General features: G+C 40.6%; 1 protein-coding gene across 5 annotated transcripts in view; it reads right to left on the bottom strand.

Moving 5' to 3' along the window:
- ANKS6 (ankyrin repeat and sterile alpha motif domain containing 6) overlaps positions 1-21,174 on the bottom strand; it is a 52,415-nt gene that overhangs the window by 9,551 nt on the left and 21,690 nt on the right. For 2 of the 5 annotated variants that reach the window (XM_076330190.1, XM_076330193.1), the window contains 8 exons: positions 16,275-16,485; positions 15,609-15,658; positions 14,374-14,577; positions 12,423-12,588; positions 11,559-11,728; positions 7,899-8,088; positions 2,239-2,355; positions 268-335 (listed from right to left, as the gene is read on the bottom strand). In XM_076330190.1, coding sequence (XP_076186305.1) covers positions 268-335; positions 2,239-2,355; positions 7,899-8,088; positions 11,559-11,728; positions 12,423-12,588; positions 14,374-14,577; positions 15,609-15,658; positions 16,275-16,485 — 1,176 coding nt within the window. Of the gene's footprint in view, positions 1-267; positions 336-2,238; positions 2,356-7,898; positions 8,089-8,152; positions 8,273-11,558; positions 11,729-12,422; positions 12,589-14,373; positions 14,578-15,608; positions 15,659-16,274; positions 16,486-21,174 lie in introns of those variants that run through there. The other 3 variants (XM_076330191.1, XM_076330192.1, XM_076330194.1) reach the window with 3 other exon arrangements.

Genomic DNA, 21,174 nt, shown 5'->3' with positions numbered 1-21,174 from the left:
AGAGTGTAAAAACAGAGAGGGGAAAAAAAAAATCTGAAGCACCTATCTGTATCAAAATTGTAGTTTCAGTGTAAAAAGCACTGATATTTGCAGTATCCTGGAGAATGCCACGAATACTGCTTGGTCCATGTTTCAAGGTCCTCTCTGCAACCGGAAATGGTTGTAAAACTTTAAATTTGAGATTCTGGATCACAATTCTGATGCAATGTGTGTCGCACCCTACTTCTTCTAAAATGGTAAAAAATAAATCTTTTAAAAAAGACATACCTCTTGTTCCTCAAAAATAGGCTGATATTTCTCAAGTGACAATTTTTTAAGGATGCCAGTCAGCTCATCTGTAATAATAGAAAAGAAAAAGAAAACACACAACCCCCATGGATCAGGAAAGATTTTAGTGATTTCTGCACTCTTAACTGCTGAAAATATATATTAAAACATATATTCCACACAGTGATATATGGTAACAAAAACCCAATCACGTTTACTCTGCATCAGAAATTAAAATATTGGCTTATTGTGTTCTCACCAACTTCCATATACTGTAATTCCATCTAGTCTTACCTTGCTAGGATAAAATCTTTCTGTTGTATTGCCCTTTCTTCCTCATTAAAAGGATCTTAAAAAACCAAACCACTAGGCACAACTTAGGCACTTCAATGCCTAAACCACAGGTGCTTGGCCCCAGATGGCTGACCCAGATCATGCAGGTTAGACAGCAAAACTCCTCAAGCAGGCAATGAACTGAACGGCATATTTCCACGTCAAGATCCAGGAGGGCAAGTGTAGAGCAAGCAACCACCCAGCTGCTCATTCAAAACACTGATACAACAACAGTATATCTGAACCTCTCCTCCTTAAGTGCCTGACATCCAGGCATCTCGAACACAGATAGCTGAAGTCCAGCTACGATGAAACCTGTGCAGAAATTAAGTTTCATAAGCTTACCTTCCAAGACTAACAGCACTGGATATTGGGTTTTCTCTCAAAGTCTAAGGAAACTGAAAGTTGGAGGACCTGACAGTGACTCTTCCCACATGTTTAAAACGTGGTTAGCCAGTTAAAAAGTGTAAGTGCAGTTCTAGAACAACCCGCCATCACATAACCTCTCTCAATTACACACTACCTCTCTCAACTAAGGACTCTGTTTGGTTTTATTGCTTTGCTGTCACAGGTGACTTTTTTTTTCCCCCCAGAAGTACCAAAGTGGTCAGTTAAACTAAGGAGTCAAAGTCAAAATGAAGAACATGAATGATTACATTACACAACCAAGCTATATTTAATAATCCCCATATAAACTCACTTTCATTGTAAAGACATCACTATTCCACTCCCAAATATACTTTGCTTTTATTTCTTTCACTTCTTTGTCTTTTGACTGTCCCTTTTCTTTCGTCATCAGTAGAAACACAAAAGACAATCTCACTCTCTAAGCTTCTCAAAAGACGTCAAGTATCTTGAGAGGGACACACTTTTCTATGCACCATTCTGGAAGCCTCCTTCTTTACACAGAAGAGCCCACAGAAAACTGAAGTGAAAAATTCTAGTTGAGTCTTATTTTCTGCTAGGGTTTGTTTTTTTACCTCAAGGCCAACTAATGTGGTATGCTTAACATGATTTGTAAAGGTTGGCATCGTTTCAGTCTAAAAGCTTTAGTACCCTAACTGAGGTTAATCCATGGGAAAAGGTAACCAGCTTTAAAAACATAGCATGAGAACTTCTCCATGAAGTTCGATGAAAAATATCATCTTACAGAAAAAAAGTAAAAGTTTCATTAGAAATTCTTAGATATATTATTAACCTTTTTTTCTTTTAGGTTGTTAGTTAGCCTTCTCATTTTTCATCACGCTGGTGTGCTTAAATTATAGGTTGTGAAATGGGAAGAAACTTTCAGGGTCTCTGAGCCCAGAGCCTTGCTGTCATAAACAACTATAACATCTAACACTTTTCACACACAGAGACAATGCTTTGAGCTGTAGCCTTTCATGTTTTCTTTTCCTCTTTCCCTCTTCCAGTTCCTGTATCATACATTAAGATTGAACAAAACCTGAAACCTCCCTGTTTTACAACTCTTGCATAACATATTGTTTCTCCTTTGCTTTTTCACTAAGTCTTCCTTTTGCTCTACTCATATCTTGTCTCCTTACTTACATTCCTGGAGAAAGCTGGAGTACTACTTCTGCCACATTACTCCTATTTAGCACCTCTTTTGTACTACTCTGTAGCAGTAGGTAAGATTACCTTTCTCCAAGTTTTCAGAGCCTCCTTTTATTCTCACATGGTTTCGTCTTTCATGATTCTCCACATCACTGGTTCTCAGAATAGGGACAAGCTGTTGATGGTCCACCAAGTGGTTGCCTAAAAAGAAACCACGCACAACTCTGAACCCTGCTGCCTACTATTCCTTCACAGTAATGTTCAATGTAAATCAATTTTCTAATTAAGTTTACTTGAAAGAAAAAGAAAAGTTAACATTGCAGGCCTTCTGTACTTATTCTTCTGATTACTGCTGGGCCTATGAGCATTCATACTGTTGCTGCTGAATCAAGTCACGGTAAGAGAAGCCCTTGAATTAAAGGACCACTTAACTACGAAAGCTTACAAGCACAATGAACCCAGAACTACTTAGACTTCTGACAACCTATCCCTCTGCTACAGAGGAAACTCACTGTATCATGGCACTAGTGGTGCAGTCACAAAGCCCAGCTTCACCAGGAGAGATCAGAAGAGCTGACAGCTTGGGGAATTCCCCTTGTTATCCAGCAGCGAGTTCTCTTCCCTTTATGTATTTCTAAACCGACAAGTCTTTATATTATCAAGCCATCATTATAAAATGGCACTAAATAAAATGAGAAAGGATTTTCTCCAGCAGTCAATACGTTACAGCTAAGCCATGATAGAAGGACAGAAAGCGAGTCAAATATCACCTCTCTCTATCATAGAATCATAGAATCATTAAGGTTGGAAAAGACCTCTAAGATCATCGAGTCCAACCATCAACCCAACACCACCATGCCCACTAAACCATGTCCCTAAGTGCCTCATCTACACGTCTTCTAAATACTTCCAGGGATGGGGACTCAACCACTTCCCTGGGCAGCCTGTCCCAATGTTTAACCACTCTTTCAGGAAAGACATTTTTCCTCATGTCCAATCTAAACATCCCCTGGTGCAACTTGAGGCCATTTCCTCTCGTCCTATCGCTAGTTACTCGGGAGAAGAGACCGACACCCACCTCGCTACAACCTCCTTTCAGGGAGTTGTAGAGCATGATAAGGTCTCCCCTGAGCTCCTTTTCTCCAGGCTAAACAACCCCAGTTCCCTCAGCCGATCCTCAGAAGACTTGTTCTCCAGACCCTTCACCAGCCTCGTTGCCCTTCTCTGGACACACTCTAACACCTCAACATCCTTCTTGTAGTGAGGGGCCCAAAACTGAACACAGTATTCAAGGTGCGGCCTCACCAGTGCCGAGTACAGGGGCATGATCACTTCCCTACTCCTGCTGGCCACACTATGTCTGATACAGGCCAGGATGCCATTGGCCTTCTTGGCCACCTGGGCACACTGCCGGCTCACGTTCAGCCGACTGTCGACCAGCACCCTCAGGTCCTTTTCCGACAGGCAGCTTTCCAGCCACTCTTCCCCAAGCCTGTAGCGCTGCATGGGGTTGTTGTGGCCGAAGTGCAGGACCCGGCACTTGGCCTTGTTGAATCTCATACAATTGGTCTAGGCCCATCGATCCAGCCTGTCCAGGTCCCTCTGCAGAGCCTTCCTACCCTCCAGCAGATCAACGCTCCCGCCCAACTTGGTGTCGTCTGCAAACTTACTGAGGGTGCACTCGATCCCCTCATCCAGATCATTGATAAAGATATTAGAATCATAGAATCATAGAATCATTGAGGTTGGAAAAGACCTCCAAGATCATCGAGTCCAACCATCAACCCAACACCACCATGCCCACTAAACCATGTCCCTAAGTGCCGCATCTACTCGTCTTTTAAATACCTCCAGGGATGGGGACTCAACCACTTCCCTGGGCAGCCTGGTCCAATGTTTAACCACTCTTTCAGGAAAGACATTTTTCCTTACATCCAATCCAAACCTCCCCTGGTGCAACTTGAGGCCGTTTCCTCTCATCCTATCGCTTGTTACTTCGGAGAAGAGACCGACACCCACCTCGCTACAACCTCCTTTCAGGTAGTTGTAGAGAGCGATGAGGTCTCCCCTCAGCCTCCTTTTCTCCAGGCTAAACAGTCCCAGTTCCCTCAGCCGCTCCTCATAAGATTTGTTCTCCAGACCCCTCACCAGCCTCGTTGCCCTTCTCTGGACACGCTCCAGCACCTCAATGTCCTGCTTGTAGTGAGGGGCCCAAAACTGAACACAGTATTCGAGGTGCGGCTTCACCAGTGCCGAGTACAGGGGCACAACCACTTCCCTACTCCTGCTGGCCACACTATTTCTGATACAGGCCAGGATGCCATTGGCCTTCTTGGCCGCCTGGGCACACTGCCGGCTCATGTTCAGCCGGCTGTCAACCAGCACCCCCACGTCCTTTTCCGACAGGCAGCTTTCCAGCCACTCTTCCCCAAGCCTGTAGCGCTGCATGGGGTTGTTGTGGCCGAAATGCAGGACCCGGCACTTGGCCTTGTTGAATCTCATGCAGTTGGCCTGGGCCCATCGATCCAGCCTGTCCAGGTCCCTCTGCAGAGCCTTCCTACCCTCCAGCAGATCAACACTCCCGCCCAACTTGGTGTCGTCTGCAAACTTACTGAAGGTGCACTCGATCCCCTCATCCAGATCATTGATAAAGATATTAAACAAGACCGGCCCCAGTACTGAGCCCTGGGGAACACCGCTCGTGACTGGCCGCCAACTGGATTGAACTCCATTCACCACAACTCTCTGGGCCCGGCTGTCCAGCCAGTTTTTGACCCAGCGCAGAGTCCACCTGTCTAAGCCGTGAGCCGCCAGCTTCTCTAGGAGAATGCTGTGGGAGACGGTGTCAAAGGCCTTGCTGAAGTCCAGGTAGACCACATCCACAGCCTTTCCCTCATCCACTAGGTGGGTCACCTCGTCATAGAAGGAGATCAGGTTGGTCAAGCAGGACCTGCCTCTCATGAATCCGTGCTGGCTGGGCCGGATCCCCTGGTTGTCCTGCTCATGCCTTGTGAGCGCCCTCAAGATGAGCCGCTCCATAATCTTCCCCGGCACCGAGGTCAGGCTGACAGGCCTGTAGTTCCCCGGATCCTCCTTCCAGCCCTTCTTGTAGATGGGCGTCACATTGGCAAGCCTCCCGTCATCCGGGACCTCCCCCGTTAACCAGGACTGCTGATAAATGATGGAGAGTGGCTTGGCGAGCTCCTCCGCCAGCTCCCTCAGCACTCTCGGGTGGATCCCATCCGGCCCCATAGACTTGTGAGCGTCCAGGTGGCATAGCAGGTCATTGACTGCTTCCTCTTGGATTATGGGGGGTTCATCCTGCTCGCCGTCCCTGTCTTCCAGCTCGGGGGGCCAAGTACCCTGAGGATAACTGGTCTGCCTGTTAAAGACTGAGGCAAAGAAGGCATTGAGTACCTCAGCCTTTTCCTCATCCTCAGTGACAATGTTCCCCCTCGCATCCAATAAAGGATGGAGATTCTCCTTGGCTCTCTTTTTGTCATTAATATATTTGTAAAAGCTTTTTTTGTTGTCTTTAACGACAGCGGCCAGATTGCGTTCTAGCTGGGCTTTTGCCTTTCTCATTTCCTCTCTGCACGACCTAACGAGATCCCTGTACTCTTCTTGAGTCGCCTGCCCCTTCTTCCACAAGCGGTAAACTCTCCTTTTTTTTTCTGAGTCCCAGCAAGAGCTCCCTGTTCAGCCAGGCCGGTCGTCTTCCCCGCCCGTTCTTCTTACGGTGTACAGGGATAGCCTGCTCCTGTGCCTTTAAGACTTCCTTCTTGAAGATCGTCCAGCCTTCCTGGACCCCTTTGCCCTTCAGGACTGTCTCCCAAGGGACTCTCTCAACCAGTGTCCTGAACAGGCCAAAGTCCGCCCTCCGGAAGTCCATGGTTACAGTTTTGCTGCCCCCCCTCCTTACTTCACCAAGAATGGAGAATTCTATCATTTCATGGTCGCTAAGCCCAAGACGGCCTCCGACCACCACATCTCCCACCAGTCCTTCTCTGTTTGTAAACAGCAGGTCGAGCGAGGCACCTCCCCTGGTAGGCTCACTTACCAGCTGTGTCAGGAAGTTGTCTTCCACACACTCCAGGAACCTCCTAGACTGCTTCCTCTCTGCCATGTTGTATTTCCAGCAGACATCCGGGAAGTTGAAGTCCCCCACGAGAACAAGGGCTAGCGATTGAGAGACTTCTGCCAGCCGCTTATAGAACACTTCATCCGCCCCTTCATCCTGGTTGGGTGGTCTATAACAGACTCCCAGCAGGATATCTGCCTCGTTGGCCTTCCCCCTCATCCTTACCCATAAACACTCAACCGTACCATTATCACAATCATTGAGCTCTAGACAATCGAAACACTCCCTAACATACAGGGCCACCCCGCCGCCTCTCCTTCCTCGCCTGTCCCTTCTGAAGAGTCTATAGCCATCCATTGCAGCACTCCAGTCGTGAGAGTCACCCCACCATGTTTCTGTGAGGGCGACTAAGTCATATCTCTCCCGCTGCACAATGGCTTCCAGCTCCTGCTGTTTGCTGCCCATGCTGCGTGCATTGGTGTAGATGCACTTGAGCTGGGCTATCGATTTTGCCCCCGGCATCGGCACGCCACCCACAGGCTCATCTCTAGTGAGCCTGGTTTTATCCCCTTCCCCCTTCGAACCTAGTTTAAAGCCCTCTCAATGAGCCCTGCCAATTCATGAGCCATGATTCTTTTCCCCCTGTGAGACAGCTGAACTCCGTCTGTCACCAGCTGGCCCGGTGCCATGTAAACCTCCCCGTGATCAAAAAAGCCAAAATTCCTCCGATGGCACCAGCCCCTGAGCCACGTGTTGATCAGGTGTGTTTTCCTGCTCCTTTCAGTATCCTTCCCTGCCACTGTAGGGATAGAGGAAAACACTACCTGTGCTCCCGATCCTTGAACCAGTTGCCCCAGTGCCCTGAATTGAATATTGAATATTGAATTTTGAATATAAATTATTCATATAAAATTCATATAAAATGAATATTGAATATTGAAAATTGAATATTGAACAAGACTGGCCCCAAAACTGAGCCCTGGGGAACACCGCTCGTGACCGGCTGCCAACTGGATTGAACTCCATTCACCACAACTCTCTGGGCCCGGCCGTCCAGCCAGTTTTTGACCCAGCGCAGAGTCCACCTGTCTAAGCCGTGAGCCGCCAGCTTCTCTAGGAGAATGCTGTGGGAGACGGTGTCAAAGGCCTTACTAAAGTCCAGGCAGACCACATCCACAGCCTTTCCCTCATCCACTAGGCGGGTCACCTCGTCATAGAAGGAGATCAGGTTGGTCAAGCAGGACCTGCCTGCTTGACATTTAGTGTCAAATGGAAGTACAGTGTCAATAGCCAAAGTTAGCACAAAGGAAAACAAAACAAAATCAATACGGACACTTTCAAAAAAACCAAAAATAGTACAAAGTGCCTCTTGCGGAAACCAGATAAAAGGTACCTCCATCTCTTATTTAAAATATTCTGAGTCATGTTATTTTTTTCACTTTTTTTGAGATGTTTACAGAAGAAAACAAAGTAATTGATGTCCTGCTTCCAATGCAGTAACATGACTTTTTAAAAAAAGTGTTGTAGTTTTAGACCTAAAAGTTCAACTTAATTTTTCCAATCTTATTGGAAAAGTTGTAACATTATTATCCTTTCTTATGACCTAAAGTTAAAAATAAGCTCTTGATGAATGAATCTCCTATAATTACAGTGACCTACTCACCATCTTCTGTAATAGTACCACTGCTGGAACCATTGCTCTTGGCCTGTCTGTGAGAAGAAGAGAGAGAGGACTCTGCGTTGTGAACCTTAGGAGACGGGGAGGGTGATGGGGAAGGTGTGAGAGTTGGTGACGTGCTTTTAGATGTAGATGAAGTCCCAGATGGAGGTCTTTTGTTCATCTCCAGTTTTTGCTGTAGTTAATCATATAATCATTTCAGTTTTTAAAAAAAAGTGTTTACCTATATATGATGCTTCAGTGTTACTTAAGTTGCATATCATTTCTGCAGAGCATGTAGTCACAACTAGAAGCTTCTGCCTGATTCATACTGAAATATTTGGAGCAATACCGATTTAGCCCAGGTGAGAGTCTGTCCCCTTAAATTCATCAGGAAAAATACATTTATTAAGGCTGTAATTTTGGAATAAGAAAATGATTTCTTATAAAGCAATACTATATACAAGCACTACAATTAATCTGTTTATAAAAGCTGAAATTACTTTGACTCTGAAAACAGGTCTTTTTCATTCAGATATTTAATTAAATAAATAAAGCCTCAATTAAAGCTTTTCAAAGTATATCAGATGCTAATTTAAAGTAGCACTTCATGCTGGATTAACCAGAAATATGTAGCAAGCATAAACTAAGTTTTGGGTGCATTTAAACCCCTTGCTGCACTGGAATGAAAGTTTCCAGTCAACCCCTAAACTTGTTATACTTACATGAGTCAAATGATTCAAATTTATTAAATATTTTACAAATATTCAATACATTCGGAGGCATGGAAAACAGGAAAATAGACGAATTAAAATGAGGAATAAGAATATATATGTATGTATATCAGTCTTTTCCAAAACAAGTTAATGTACCTCATCTCCTAAATTCCTCAATCTATGTATCCCTTCACACATTTCAATGTTTGCATTACATGACCTAAAAAGAAGTCTTAGGTAATTTTCTCCTGGATTCCTGAATTCAGAGTTTAACTTAAAATACCTTTTGTCAGTCAGGCTGCTACAAGAAAAACCTAAGAAAAAAGTTGAACTGGGTAACAAGGCAAGAAGGGAGAATTACAGTGGTTCCTGCCTCTCTACAATTTTGCTTCTGTGCTACAGCATAAATGGAACTTTTCTACTTAATGAAAGAGATGCAGAATAAAAAGATAAAACTGATTTGAGTGGTAACATTCTTCCATTACTCTATCCTATGCCAGAATGTACCACCTACTTAGCCCTGCATTGAATTGACTAGAAGTAACGTAGCATGATACAAATTTGAGAGGTCTCTGAAGAGCATCGTGAACTCATTTCAATTTTTTGTCCCAAATTTCCCTGTATTCTGTTATTGGTCATTTGTGTTTCAGAATGGTCTTCCCTCTCTAGCGCATTGACTGCATTTATTTAAATTACATCACCCTGTAAATTGTTGTTCAGTTTTTCTTTTCCTTTCTTTAAGGCTTGTACAATCCCACGCCTCATGGATAACTTTTGCAAATTGATCAGTGTAACATCGCTGCATTTTTAGATCAGCTATTTCCAAGTTTAGACAGCATGATCCTAATGAGAGGGCACAAGCATTTCCACAATGAATATAGATGTTAAATTTTCAGCATTTATGTTGTTGATTACAACAACAAAGTAGACTGTTTAAGCTTTTGCAGCCAGTGTGGATATGTATGTGATTGTGTACTCCCAAAAGACACTGATGTCCTAAAAGTCACCTCAGACGTGTGATACATGAGCACCTATAGCAAGATCCACACTGATTACATGTTTTGTTACTGGTGGATAGACTGAAATTCATCTAGACATCTAAGCAAAGAGCACTGAAAGAGCTGTTGCCTTTCCAACATACTGGCATCATTTTTATTTAAAAATCTTTTCAACAGTACGATGAACTGCCTTCCCAGAAGATGATCTGCAGGGCATTGCACCTCACTACTTCTTTATCTCCTAATGTCTTCCACTGTGAGTGGGAATAATAGTTAAACTCCTTAGTAGCAGCACTGTTATAACAACAGGCCCCAAGATCTGCAGCCCAAAGCTCACAGGCACAGGTATTGTCTCTTAATAGGCTAACTAATATAACTGGAGAAAAATAAGATTTTCTGGGGCACACAAGGAGCTCTTCTGAAATTATTTCCAAGATAAAAACAAGCTGAGAGGAACTGCTGAGAGTTTAATTAGAAATATATTGGTCAGACCACTTCTGAAAGAAAAAGCATTTGGTAGCTGTTCAGTAGAGGAGACTTTAATGAGGGAAGAGGATAATAAAGTGGCTTTGTCTACAGGAAAGAAAGAGATAGATCATTTATAACCTGGGGAGCAGTTACGTGGAATAGAAAGGGAGGAAAGATTATCATGTGCCAAAGAATCAGTATGAGTCCATAGTTTTTGGGGGTCCAGCAGAGTTATAAATTTTAGCTCCCCATCTCATCTTTGAAAAGCAACCAGTAGTCCCTTCAGAATCAGCACTCACAGATCAGAGACAAAGTGACTATTCATGGAAATTGTTTTGGCATTGGTAGTTGCACGCTTTTCTTTTTCTGAATTTGTCCTCCAGAAATTTCAATTAAATCACTGAATAGCTTTTTAACTTCATTTATCATTGATATTTACGGATTAAATATACATATCGCTTCCTGTTGCCATATAAGACATCACAGAACAAGATAGCAAATGTAATAATTTTATACTCTGGCCATTTTTGTTTCTTAGGGCAAAACTTCAAGAAGAATCTCATGAAAAGATGCAAAGAAAACAAAACAAAGCAAAACGAGTCAGTTGGAGATTACACAAGCAAAAAGTTGAGAAATTTTGCTTTTGGTCGTGTATTCTAACATTTTCATAAAACCAGACATTAGAACTAAAACCCCAAATAATTTGCTTTCTTTCTCTTGCTCTCTGACATGTAATGTTTCCCTGTGTGAATAAACCCATACGTTTCACATCTTCTGTTATGATGCTGCTTTCTAACTCGTGTCTCTGCAGATTTTGAAGATTTACGTTCTTAATCCTTAAAAATTTTGTACAAAGCAGTTGTTAACTTCAAAGTACATGCACAAAAATGGGCAGGTCATGAGGATAAAGCTATTCCAGGAAATTGATAGGTAAGTCAGTGCAGAGAATACGGCCTGCACTCAGGAGCAAAACCTGACTTTGGTGATGACAACTTAATGTTCATACTGTTTAAAAATAACACCTTGTGGAGCAGACTGGATTTGCGCATGTTGTGGTCGGCAGATCCTGGTACAAATTATGTCATGTTCTGCACTCAGGTTGTGCCTTTGGAGGGAAACTAACTATACCACTTCAGAGGAAAGCCCAGGAATAACTAACGTAAAACACTGGACTCAGTCAGGGTCATAGAAAGAAATAATGAGAAACCAAAATAACAGTGCAGATCTACCCTAAGATCAAGTATTATATTTACTGAAATTAATAATAAATCAAAATCATGTTTTATTATTAGGTCTGATCTGTTGTAGACTTGTAATTAAAAGGAAGGTTAGTGGAGCTGAAAAGTTTCCACTACTGTAACAGGTATTCTTTCATTTTAGGCTGTGCAATGTCATGCAGTTATATTTATCAACCATCCATGACTGAGACATGACCTATTAAAATTAGCCAATTTGGAAGTACAAAAATTTACATTTTTCTGTACCTTTACAACATGCCCGTTGCCAACAATTTGAGCACATTGTACATCAGACAGAGTGGATGAAGGAGTTGACTGGACTGGACTATGCTGTTGGCTGGGTTTCTGTTCAGGTAAGCCTGCTGCTTTTCTTCTCTGGGCTGCAATCTGAGACAAAACATTATCTGCACTGCCACCTAAGAAAAAAATAAAATAAAAACAGAGTCAAGGAAACCATCATTTTAAAATATTTGTTAATTCTCAATTCACCTCTCTCCACCACTCACTCTCTTTTAAAAACTGACTGGATGAAGTAAGAGAGAGAATTGTAAGGTTCAGACCTGTTCAGCAGCTTTCAGGAAGGGGAACAAAAATCAAGCGCAGGAGAAGACAGCCTTGTCTATACGCAGACAGAGCTGACTGTCATACTCTTGGATATAGGTTTCATGAGCTGCTTCACCATATTGTCTTTACAGCTGCCAGATACAATGCTTGCAGCTTTGTTTACACACTTTGTTTTTAATGGAAAACCGATTTTTATTTTAAACAAAAAGCAAGCAACATGGGTAAGAGACAGTTCTATGAAATGTATGTTGCAATAAACAAGCTTCCACCTGTTCCATCATGGGTGGACTCAATAAAATCAACATTTTTCTGAGACAGGGGATAACCTATGAGATTTCTATAACAGATGCGAGGCTTTTGTTCCCTTATGCACACTATGTGTCCAAAGTCCAATCCTGTTCCAACAAAATTTATAGAAGTTTTGCTTATACAGCAGTAGGAGCCCTCAAAAAGGTTTACCATCTTCTACCACCATCACAAACGCTAATTTTTTAGCTGAACCAGATACAAATAACTTTCTTATTAAAAACAAAAGCAGCATGGTACCTGATCTGTTATGCAGTTCTCCTCCATGCCTGTTAATTCCCGCAATGTTATTGGATCCACCAGAAGAATGGGGAGAATGGTTGAAGTTGTTGGAATTTGAAGGAGATGCAGGTCTTCTTGCAAATGATGGTAATTTGACTGGTCTAGTACCTTTGCTAACAGATGTCTGGAAAACAAAAAGAAAAATAATTTTCATCTTCCTTGTTTGAGCAAGACAAAGATCAACTGCTATTTTATTTACCGTTAAGTTCTCAAACTTTCACTGAAGAACAAAAGGGATATCAGAAATAATCTTATTTATTGAATATATATTTATATAAAAATATATACATTGAATATATATGTATACTCAACAAAAGAAATGACACCATAATAAAGGCATTAATTCTCCTTAACCTTTGGCCAACACAAAATGAGCATATACGATGCACCTGAGATATGATATACACAGTATTACAAGCAGTGGGGCCGGGGGGGGAACTTCTTCTCTGCAGAATCCTCGTTTTGTCTCTCCCATCTTACAAAACAGCTACCACCTACTTCTCATCCATCATATCCCTGTTTCTTACTAACTAAGCTGCAATGAGTGACATGAACTTTCTCTCCTCCAGTTGCATTTTCATATCCCCTTCAATCTAAACATCTACCTGCACCATTTTATTGACTATTGTTAACTGACGCACTAATGATCTAGCTATACACTAGCCAAATCCTAGCCACATCCACATCCTCTTTCAATTCTTTTGCTTTTACACCACTGGCCACTGCCAACCATCTGACATATGGCTCTTGGAGTTCAGCTTTTTCATGCTTCTTACCCTGTTGCTCAAATGACTTCTAACTCTGACTTACTAGGTTTCTCTCCTTCCCCCTATTCCCTTAGCAAAACCCTTCCTTCCCCACAGAAGGACTGATGGCTAGTCCTCCCCTACTTCCCCTGCTCCTCATTTTATATACAGGTGCCAATTATCTACTTATGTTATTACAACCATCTTTTTTAGGATGATGAACATTTACCTTCCTGTGATCTATCACTTCCCTTCTAATACTCCACCTTATTCCACCTAAAACACCTCTACTGGTATTAAGCTAACTTTCACTTAAAAAAGGAAGACAAAAAAATTCCTCCTAAAATGTCTTCATTGTCCCATTTCTAGAACTGACATGAAATACAGTTCTGGACTAGTAAAATAAACTCTTCTTTACACTTGGCTATTAGAGTCTAAAAGTCGGGGGAGTAAGCACTTCTCCTTTTTCTCCTTCTAACTATGAAAGCAAAGGTTGTCGAGGTTGCTTTGCTTCCTGTCTCAAGATAAACGAGCTATTTTCTTTTGTTTTGCATTTTCACTAAAAACATTGTAGAATCAGGCAACCTCCTTCTATAAAAAAAATAGAATTCATTCAGACTTTTTCCCTTTTTACAGTACTTGCACTTTAAGGCTGTATGCCTTCAAGCCCACTTGATCACTAATTGCTACAATTTTATCTATTACTAATCTTTCAGAATGTTATGTCTGTATATTTATGTCTCACTGATATTTCTTCCCTCCCCCCCAGTTCCTAAAAATTGAGAAACTTTCATTCTTTTCATCTGCCCCTAGTCTTTGTCCAAATCAGAGCAGTTTCCGCCACACTCCAATGACTGTACCTACTTTGGCAACTAAAATATATAGGTGGAACCAGCAGCCACTTTAGCCGTTTGCAGCAAATTCGTTAGGGCTCAACTTTATTCTGGTTAAGAGCAAGTCGTTTCATTTCATACAAAGCTTTTGTTCCATTTATGTTCCTTCCATAGAGAAGTGTATTCTTCCTAAACAGCAGAGCTTAAAAGGACAAGCCATTACTGAGACAGTGGTTTTAAAGTAATTTCTAATCAGAAACACAGTGTGGCTCACCAGTCAGCATGGGCTGGACATAACACAGTATTTTCGTACACATTTTGTTTGCTTACTATATCGGAGTTCCCACTGCTGTTAAAATCGTGCTTGATCGCTCTCTGTGGCCAGGCAGTTCTCATCTGTTCAGCTTTGCCATCTTTGCTGAGTCGTGTTCGGTCAGAATTCCAAAGCTCAAAACTTGAGGGCGGTAAGAAAGGCGGTATCACTGCTTTCAGTTTATCGCTGGGCAGCCTGGTAAATGGAGCACTACTTCTCAACTGAGCGAGAGAAACAAAGAAAGAGAAAAAGAAAAGAGCCTCTTCTTAAGAAAGATTACTGCAGGTTGATGATGTAGTTTAAAAATTGTAAGTTAAATAAAAAGATGGAGCCAAATGCATTTTTAAACAAAATAAAATGGAAACAAAACACAAAAGTAGTATTTGTGAAGAAGTACAACACATAATAACAGAGAGAATCCAATGGACATTCTGGCACCCGTCAGTACACTCATTCATTTAATACAATGAATATAGTTCATTAAGTGGCAGAAACTGTCTCGTCCTTCATTGGGCTGAATCTTGCTTCAAACTGATTTTAACAGGAATGTTAATAATTAATTTCCAAAGAAATAACAAGGTAGTCCGCTCTGTATTCCCAGACAGGACACCTGGAAACAGTGAACAACTGCCTGTTCCTGCTGTATATGTTCTCCAGAAAGAGAAAAAAACAACATAACTGATTTGGCTCCCTGGACTTCTGTCAGTCAGTCACATCAAAAGTTACTCAATCTTCTTAAAAAAGAACATAAAGGATAATCAGCCAAATTTAATGATATCTCCAGGGAGTAAGCTGTAGGGGAATTTAAAGCTACAGCATAACAAAAGAAGAAATAGCATAATACAAATAAACATTCCGAACTAAGTATTTCATGGTTGCCTCTACTAGTAATTTCTCACTTTCACATTGTACCATGTTCCATCCATGTTTTCCTCACAGCATACTGCTTGTCAGCAACTAATCAGCTGTTCCATCTATTTTACTAATTCATTGCTGATCATACAAAGGTATGGGTAACTCTTGAAAAAAGTCAGTGCCTGTGAACAGCTTCCATACCATACCACTTGTAGTACTTCCTAGTCTAAGGACTACTGATGTATCACAGCCTGACAGTTCCTGTCTAGTGACTATAAACAAATGATAGCTCTCTTTCTAATGGTGACTTGGATAGGAGGAAATAAAAAAATAAAAATGATGGGAGCTGCATGACCACCTGAATTGGCCTGAACACACCAAGAACACTGCAACATACCATGGTTGTCAATAATTCATCATCCTTTCCTCCTTTTGCAGTGTTTACACCTGAAAAAGATATAAATGATGTTTTATTGTTTACACACTCTTACTTTTGTTCTCAAGGATAGCTTATTGTTTTTAAACATTCAACAGCTTTACCCTCAGTAAGCACACAGAACCAAGATTTCCAGTGACACTGTCATGTACCTAAATTGACGTTAAGCCAATAGTCTTATTTCACATCACAAACTGTGGAGGTTTTGCATGGAAAGCTGTACAGTTTCAGTAGATGGGCTTTACGATTTGGGCTTTTCCAAGCTCTCTTTCTTCTCAGAGTTATTTATTTATTTGTTTAAATAAATTGGTTTTCATTGCATAAATTCGTTTATCAAAGATACTAACAACTTTTGATTGACCGGCCTCTACTGCCCAATTTAATGGTGCTTGCTACAGAACAGTAACATGGTTATATTAGCATTTTCCTGCTTAAATGATGCTGCGCTCAGCATTCAGCATGATCAAGAGTCAGGAGTACAAACATCTCTCTATATATATACTACAAATACATTACGTGTCTTTTCAGTTATATTAAGCTAAATAAAAACTAAATCAATAAGTTAAAATAGTATCATCTTGACTATCCCACAAGAGCTCACTTCCCACAAGACAACTCTAGCTTTACCACCAGCTTTGTTATTTGTGATCCGAGATGTAGCAGCATCAAGGTTTCCAGAGGTGTCTGTATCGCTCTGTGAAACTGCTTTTATGGTGGAATTTAATGATGGTTCAGGCTCATCAGGAAAAGGCACAAACTGACTGGAGGGAAATCCATGGCGCAATGTCTGAGTCAACTTCAGCTTGCGGAATCGATTGGACATCCTGCTCCACCAGGACTAGATTGATAAGAAGACACAATAATTTAGTTCCAACTAAAAGAAAAAAAGAGGAAAATAAATGTACAATTAAGTAATCCTTACAGCAGTGATAAATCTGTCAAGGAGTTTTTGAGATAAACAACAAAAGCAATGTTAAAGTGGTCTGCAATTATCAACAGAATCCTTCACCATAATTTGTACGCGTAAGATTAATCTTTTTCCTTATTTTTCATCTGGCAAATGCCTTACAATATTTTTCCACGCTATCTGGAAAGACAAGGTAGATAAAAGTATTAGGGCAATTTGAATAGGAAATTTTTACAGCTACATCACAAATATTTAATCTTCCCATTAATTTCCAATTTCACCATCCATTGTTACACTCTCTGGCATCAATGAACTGGCATGTGTATTTTCTGCTTTTTAGAGCTGTGCATAGAAGTTTATCTGATCTGCATGAAAGCTTCTCCTTAAGATTTTCAAAATCAGTGGCAAACTGGAAGAGTTCTGGTAGTATTCCTGTCAAACTAAGGATCCACAATCCATACAGTGCTGCTATACAGATAACTTAAACCCTGCCAGACTGGAAAGACTATAAACTGAAAAAGAGCAAGGCAAGGAAATATCAGCTGTGAAAACAACACAAACCTTAGGTCTACTGTACCTACAACCTCCATCCATACAGGTATCACATATGTGGAAAGTGTTACACGACAGGACCATCTTTGCTCAAAATAAAATTTATCCAAGTATTTACAGACTTACACATTTTTACAGGCAGACAGTGCAAGATGCTTCAAGTATTTAGCAGGACATTTCTCTAGACTACATGAGACCTATAGGCTATAATAAGAAGACCTACGCAATCTGTATTAAAGATTATGTGGCTTGTACGTAAGTAAGTCAGATTATAAGTATCTTCTGATTATTTCTTAGTAAAGCTTCTTCTTCCCTTTCTGGAACACTTTAAAAAAAAAAAAATGAAGTCATGTAAAAGTGATGATACTTCATCAAGGCACCTTTATGTGATATCCAATCCAGATAACCCACCTTCCCAGTTTACTCTTTATTCTTAGCCATTCCTTCTCACCATACATATTCCCCTCTCTTCTTGGCATTTAACATTTTTCAACTGCTTACTGATATATGTCTTCCCAACAGTCATACAGTAGAATTAAGTAATATAAACTGTAAACTTATCCCCTGTAAATCAATCCTTCTAGCAGATGATCATTAAAAAGATTTTAAATCTGCACAGAGCATTAGTAACGGATAGAGTTCTCAGACCTTTGTATCTCTTTGGAGCCATAACTAATAAAGATTTAGATTACTTTCAGCAACAAAGACCTGATGGAAAAAGGCAAGAGAGACAAATAGTTCCGAGAAAGCAATAAAAACCACACAGTTCAGCATTTATTCACCTTCCAAAAGGAACTGAAAGGGCAAAAAAATCCATCTAGTTTTAACAGAGAGTACAATGAGCTTACAAAAGAGACCGTTTGCACAACGTGCTTTGTTTTTGCTCACTGAAGCTAGCTTGCTTCTCTAACAAAGATCATTTCTAAGTTCCTACCATCTTTGTTACTCTTCTTCACAGTGCTTCGGCTTCATTAACGTGCTCACACAGCAAACGAACCCGAGATGGATTAAGTACAGACACCATGTTACCATATAAAAAAACTACTGCTCTCCGGCAAGAAAGGAACGATAGCGGAGAGGTTCATCTTGTCCTCTGGTGTTCAGAGTATGGCGGTCTGAGCTCTGGAGCTTCCAGTCTGCTGCTGCAGACGGTTGCGGCCTCTCCATATACCCTACCACATCACACATACAGAAGCTGGAATAAAGGGCTTTAAACTGGACTGAAGCAGCCAAGTAACAAATATGCATTTGTGGTTAAAAATAGTGCCTGTCAAAAGGCTGAAATCTAGTAGCACTAGGAGAAGGCAATAGTATCAAAGAACAAAAAAATGGTGTTGCCACTTGAGAAATACTTTAGACATTTGTAACAATATTAGGAATGGAAGAGTAAGGGGAAGAACTGGAAATCTCTGCCCTCAAACAACTTTAATCTAAAAAAGAAACTGACTGTGATAATTCACACTGCTCTAATACTGACATTGAGATTATAACTTGCTGAAGAGGCACAGGCAGGAAGAAAAGAGAGGAAATAAAATTTTTGCATTTGGAAAAGGCACAACTTTTATTTCAAGTCCACAAAATGGTGAGAAACAAAGCAGTTAACAGTTCCTGTGTGAAAGGGGTAAAGAATGAGATCATGGTTATCCACTGCATAATTAGTAGGTAAAGGAACAAGGCCCTGTATTATGCATAAGTTACAAATAAAACAAACACACAACAAAATAAAAAGTCTGCTAGTTAATGACAGAAGTGATCAAACAGGAGACACTGAAAAAGGTTTGTTTTTTTTAAACTTCAAAGGCAGCCTACTTATGATCAGATATTTTAGCATGAATACCGTTAACAGGAGGAAGGTAGGAATATATGTGCATTTGCCTAACAGAGTAAGAATATTTAAATGAGCTTACACAAATTAAAACCAGACAAGACTGATTAAAATTACCCTAGACTAATTATAGACAACACGACCTCTGAACAAATACTGATTATCTTCAAGATAAGTTAAGAAGCTGGAAGAAGTTACAGAAATCAGGCAAAAGGCAAATACATAATCACCCTTACCCCAAAGAGGAAAACCTAAAAATTTACTGATCAAAAAGCTTAACTTGAAAGGACATCATTGAAAAAACTTTGTACGTCATCACAGCTTATAAGAGACAGCTGGCATGGGTTTGTTGGGAATAAATTCCACCAAATCAATCTCTCTCTCTAACAGAATAACTGGTCAAGTGGGCAGAAGGGAGGAAAAGCTGTAACATAGCTTGACTTTAGTAAAGCTTTTATTGCTATTCCATGCAACATTCATCAAACGACTGAGGAAAATACGATTCAAGTAAAATTAATATAGGAAAAGCACCACAGCCAAAAAACATATTAAGAGACAAATTACCAACAATTTGATCTCAAATTGGGAGGACATACTTCATGGAGTGAAACAGGAGTTTGGAAATGTTCATTAACAACAGCAACAATGAAACATAACATATTTTGCACAGTCTGTGGAAGACATCTATCTGGACAGTTTTGTGAGCACCTTAGATACTCTGAATTTAAACACTGATAAATTGACATTCTTCAGTAGGGGTCAAGCTGACATGTAAGAAGAAGAAATCAAGTGTACAAATACAGAAAAGGAATTAAGTAGCAAAGCAGCTGTACTAAAGAAAAAAAGAAAATCAGAGTCGTAACATACTACAAACTAAGTATAGACGCACAGCGTCTTACTGCTGCAAAAAAGGTGAATTTCACTGATCACAGCATGAAACACACAACTGTGCAAGTAGTTTTTGTATGCGACTGTGATACTGAGACCCTAGTTGGAATCTCATGACTCATTTTGGATCCCTCACCTTGGCAGATACAGACAAATTAGAAATAGTAAGAAGTTTAGGAAACATAACCTGCAAACAAGGAAATCTGAATGAATTATTTTTGTTTAGTCTAGGAAAAAAAAAGATTGAAGAGAATATGATAATTCTTTAAGTATTTGTATAGTTCTTATAAAAATGAAGGTGGCCACTGAACAAGAATCAATCAACTTAAAACACAGGAAGAAAGAGAGAGATGAGATCATGGAAAAAAATTTCTGACCGCAAGAAGCGACAAGCAGTGGAACTGGGTGCTGACGGAGACCACGGGATCTTCTTCACCACAGTGAAGGAAGAGAGAACAGAAACGTCTGTCAAGGATGTTCTTGGCATGTTCATTCTGTCTCCTTACGTAAAGGCAGGTAAGCCTCTCGAGTTCCCTCTCATGTTTACACTTCCATGATTCTGTAGACCTCACATTCTGTCATTTGCATTGATCTAGACAGAAAATTTATGTACTGGCTGAGTCACCATAAATATCTTTGGATTACAGCCCTGGCTCAGCACAGAGCAGTCGTCCACATGGAAGCACCGTTGCTACAAAACCCAGGAGAGGTCCCTCACTTCAGCACTCTCTTCACATGCTGGTCCAAAGAGAGATGAGTTTGATGACCCCTCCCCCACCAATCTGAAAATGTCATTTTTGCCCTCTCTGAACATTTGTAAGGAGAGTAAGATATGTTACATACTTGTGATCATACAGAATGGTTAATAAAGCATTAAGCAGTGATGGAAGAGGGGGCTATATCGGCTTTCAGGTTATATATATCAGAGAACTGTACAGAATACAATTTCTGCTGAAAAAGTGCTTGATTAAAACTTAACTTGTAAACACTAATATTTTGCCGTTTTGAGACCAAATACTTAAACATTCCACACATCAAAATATTAAATTTGTGTCAGTACTCATGTGTATATCTTTATCATTGACAAATCTTATCTTTTTTTTAATTTCACTTCATAATCTTTTATGACCCTAATTCAAGCCTTTGCATCGTAGCACTGCAAGAATTGCAATCCAACCTGTTGTTGATCTGTATTCCATAAAGCCGAAAGCTGTTCTGGCAACCTCCCATCTAAGTAACTGCATTCTTAAATAGGTCCATCTAAATTGATACTGAAGTTGTATCATATCGAATAACAGAATAATCATATGAAAATAACCACTTGTTGCTTCATAGTTAAAACTGCAAAACAGATT

This window comes from Aptenodytes patagonicus, chromosome 2, assembly GCF_965638725.1.
Source record: "Aptenodytes patagonicus chromosome 2, bAptPat1.pri.cur, whole genome shotgun sequence".
NCBI lineage: Eukaryota > Metazoa > Chordata > Aves > Sphenisciformes > Spheniscidae > Aptenodytes > Aptenodytes patagonicus.
This window is presented reverse-complemented; position numbering and strand designations above follow the sequence as displayed.